The 3491-nt window shown below is 41.1% G+C and overlaps 1 protein-coding gene across 1 annotated transcript; it reads right to left on the bottom strand.

Annotated features, from left to right (window-relative positions):
- Positions 1–1190: 1190 nt before the first annotated feature.
- On the bottom strand, positions 1191–2183 carry LOC132871139 (trace amine-associated receptor 13c-like). Its single transcript, XM_060905250.1, has one exon. The coding sequence runs from the start codon at positions 2181–2183 to the stop codon at positions 1191–1193; it is 993 nt and encodes a 330-aa protein (XP_060761233.1).
- Positions 2184–3491: the final 1308 nt, after the last annotated feature.

Here is a 3491-nt window from a genome sequence, read left to right on the forward strand (position 1 = left end):
TACTCAACATTATCAAAAGAATATCTGCCACATCTGGGAAAGTTAACAGGCAATATGATACTTACATTGCTCAGTTTTTGAAAAAAACGCTGTAATTGTTTTTTTGTTTTTTCATTGTTGACCCCACCAGGGATTGCCTGCAGGCCAGGACGATGTTAACATCTTAAATCTTATAATTTCAGTTAACAGTTGCTGCTGACTAAAATAACATTATACATAAAAATAACAACATTAAAAGATATTCACCTACAGCCTAGAATGCTGTTATTTTACATTTAGCCTACTTCAGGTAAGTCCAAATTCCTTCTTATTATTATCAGACTAGCTACTCAACATTACAAAACAAGTATTTGGCTCTCCCACCATCACTTCAGATGCTGCTCCTGCTCCACTGTCCACTCTACTGTCTCCTGTCTGCAACAGCTCCCCTACCAATGCAGCTGCAACACCCACCACTTCTGGTTACCTGCCCCCATCTTTCACAGTTGATGAGGTGAGGGTGGAGCTTGGGAGACTGCGTCCAGGGAAAGCAGCAGGCCCAAATGGTGTGTGTCCAAGACTCCTGAAGGACTGTGCAGCCCAGCGAGCTGAGCCCCTCTGGTGGGTCCTCAAAATGAGTCTATGACTAGGCAAAGTTCCAGTGCAGTGGAAAACATCCTGTCTCGTACAGATGCACAAAATAGGGTGACCAGTTGAGATAAACGATTACTGCCCGGTGGTCTTAACATCCTATATTATGAAGACCCTGGAGTGTCTGGTTCTCCACCTCATGAGGCCAGAGGTCACTCATGTATAGAGAGAAGTGATAAAACTGAAAGAAGCTGTGCTACAAGCCTGGAAACCCATTACAAAAATACAACAACAGTTTGCTGATGTCACAGGGTTACCGGCTTGATGTAGTTATTGCAAACAAGGGATATGCAACCAAATATTAAGTGTTAATTACTTTCATTTACCTAAAGACTATCAATTTGTATACTTTGGCACACCAGTGGTGTCATGTTCTTGTCTGTTTAATACATCTATATGTAAATATCAGGAAATGAAAGCTGAAATATAGATTAAGGACTGTTTTATATATATATATATATATATATATATATATATATATAAAACATATTTAATATATGGCATAATGAACGTAATCGAAAGAATATTTGGGAACATCAAGTGGAGTAGAAAAAGGCTGTTCATGAAAGTACGTTTATTAATGCAGAGTCTGTTTGGATTATTTGCAGAGTGATAATTAATTTAATGCACCTCCTAAACCATGGATAAAACAGAGCATAAATAAATGGATTCATAGTGGAATTAAGATAAATTATGAAAATGACTGTATGAAAAGTTGCTTGCTGGACTTCAATAACATCACCTAATAAGATGTAAATAAAATACGGAAGTAAACACACCAGAAATACAGAAACTAAAATGTCGAGGACTTTAGCTGCTTTTCTCTCAGATTTCATTGAGTGTGATGTGATTTTCTGTGTTTTAGACCGTGTGTGATTATTAAGCTCTCTGATCGCAGTGGCATGTTTCTTAGCAATCACAAAAACCCGAGTATACAATATGATTATGACAGAAAGTGGAAAGATAAATGAAAATACAATATCAATTACAGACCAAACCTCATTTAGAAAGTAAAAACACTCTCCAGGACACATTAAAACATTCATGAAGTTTCCATTGAAATATAAGAGTGCCAAGTTATAGACCATCACTACACCCCAGTCAAAAATAATTACAACACGAGTGATCCTCACAGAGACATGGTTCATGTAGAGAAAGGGGTTTGAGAGAGCCAAATATCGATCCACAGCAATCAGAGCAATATTATAGATGGACACGATTGTGATGAAACCATTAATCAATAAAGAACTGGTACAGAAATCTCTCCCAAATATCCAGCATGACTCGATTATCCAGATTAACATCGGCGGCATTACAAAAGCACCAACAAAGAAATCCGACACGGCCAGAGAGAACACGAGTGTGTTTGTTGGTGTGTGAAGCTGCTTGAAGTGAAAAACAGAGATGATGACGAGCAGATTTCCACACACTGTTAGAAGAACCACAGCAGCTGAACACATGTACAGTAAGATATAAGCAGCAGGAGATACAGATCTCTCTGGACAGGAGAAATTCACACAGCGATCAGATTGGTTCAAGTCCATCAGGTTCATGAATACAACATTTCACTAATGCCTACAGAGCTTCAAGGAAAACAGTAACTAATTAAATGACTTATGACTCAAACAGCCCTGGTGTATTTATAGTTCAGAAATTGATCACGCCTCCCCAGTTTCTTTGACAACATAATAAATGATGTCATGCTTTGTTGAGAAAAAGGCCTCGTTGGTACAGGCCAGAGAATAATATACACCATCATGCCAAATTTCATGTAACAAAGCCTACATATAAACAAAGTTGTTATGTTAAGAACCTGCCCTATGGATAATGAAAGTTTTAAAAAGGGTGATGAAAAGACATCTTATGAATAAATCAAGATGCCAGAGTGGGTGTATGTCCCTGTCACTTCATAGTTTCATCTCAAACTACTATCAACAAGTTTTCTATAGATATTCAGTGTCTGTGTGCATAGAGCTTATGCCCTGTGTTGGGATCTCACAGGTCTTTTGTGGACACCCACACACCATCTCCAGGTGAGTACACAGGTATTTCCCCTCTGTGCTTGTCCGCATAGAGTTTATACCTGCCGGCCACCTGTTCTAGCCTCTGGTGAACACTTTGCCACACTTGTTCACTTCTTCAGAACCAGGAGTCCACTGCCAGGATTTGTGAGGGTGAGTTGTCTCATGGAATCAATGGTGGCTGATATCTAAGGATGCACCGGAATGGGGTGAGCCGGGTGGCAGAGTGTTTCATAGAATTTTGGGTTCATTCAGCCCAGGGGAGGAATTGTGACCAGTTTTTGGGGTTTCCAGAGATAATACACTCATGCAGCGCTCGATCTCCTGATTGGCACATTCCACTTGGCCATTGGACTGTGGGTGGTGTCTTGAGGTTAGACTCACCAAAACCCCTAGCTTGTCAATGAACTTAGTCCACACCCTGGAAGTGAACTGGGGGCCCCGTTCACTTACAATGTCCTCAGGTATCCCATAGTACTGGAGGACATGTGAGGAGAGGAGTTCGGTGGTTTCAAAGGCAGTGGGTAGACCATGCAAGGGGATGAGCCTTAGCACCTTGGAGAATCAGTCAATGACCACCATGATGACTGAGTTGTTCTGTGACTTGGGTAGATCCATGATGAAATCTATGGCCAGATGGGACCAGGGTCTTTGGGGTGTAGGCAGCGGACAGAGTTTACCCATGGGTGGAGCCTGAGGTACCTTGGCTTAGGCAGAGGCAAAGCAGGAGGAAACGAACCTGTTGAACTCAGACATCATGTTCTCCCACCAATACCTAGTTCAGATGGGCTGATATGTATGTTGACTACTGGGATGTCTCGTGGCAGGGGATGAATGAGC

This window comes from Neoarius graeffei, chromosome 2 (assembly GCF_027579695.1).
Source record: "Neoarius graeffei isolate fNeoGra1 chromosome 2, fNeoGra1.pri, whole genome shotgun sequence".
In the NCBI taxonomy this organism is placed as follows: domain Eukaryota; kingdom Metazoa; phylum Chordata; class Actinopteri; order Siluriformes; family Ariidae; genus Neoarius; species Neoarius graeffei.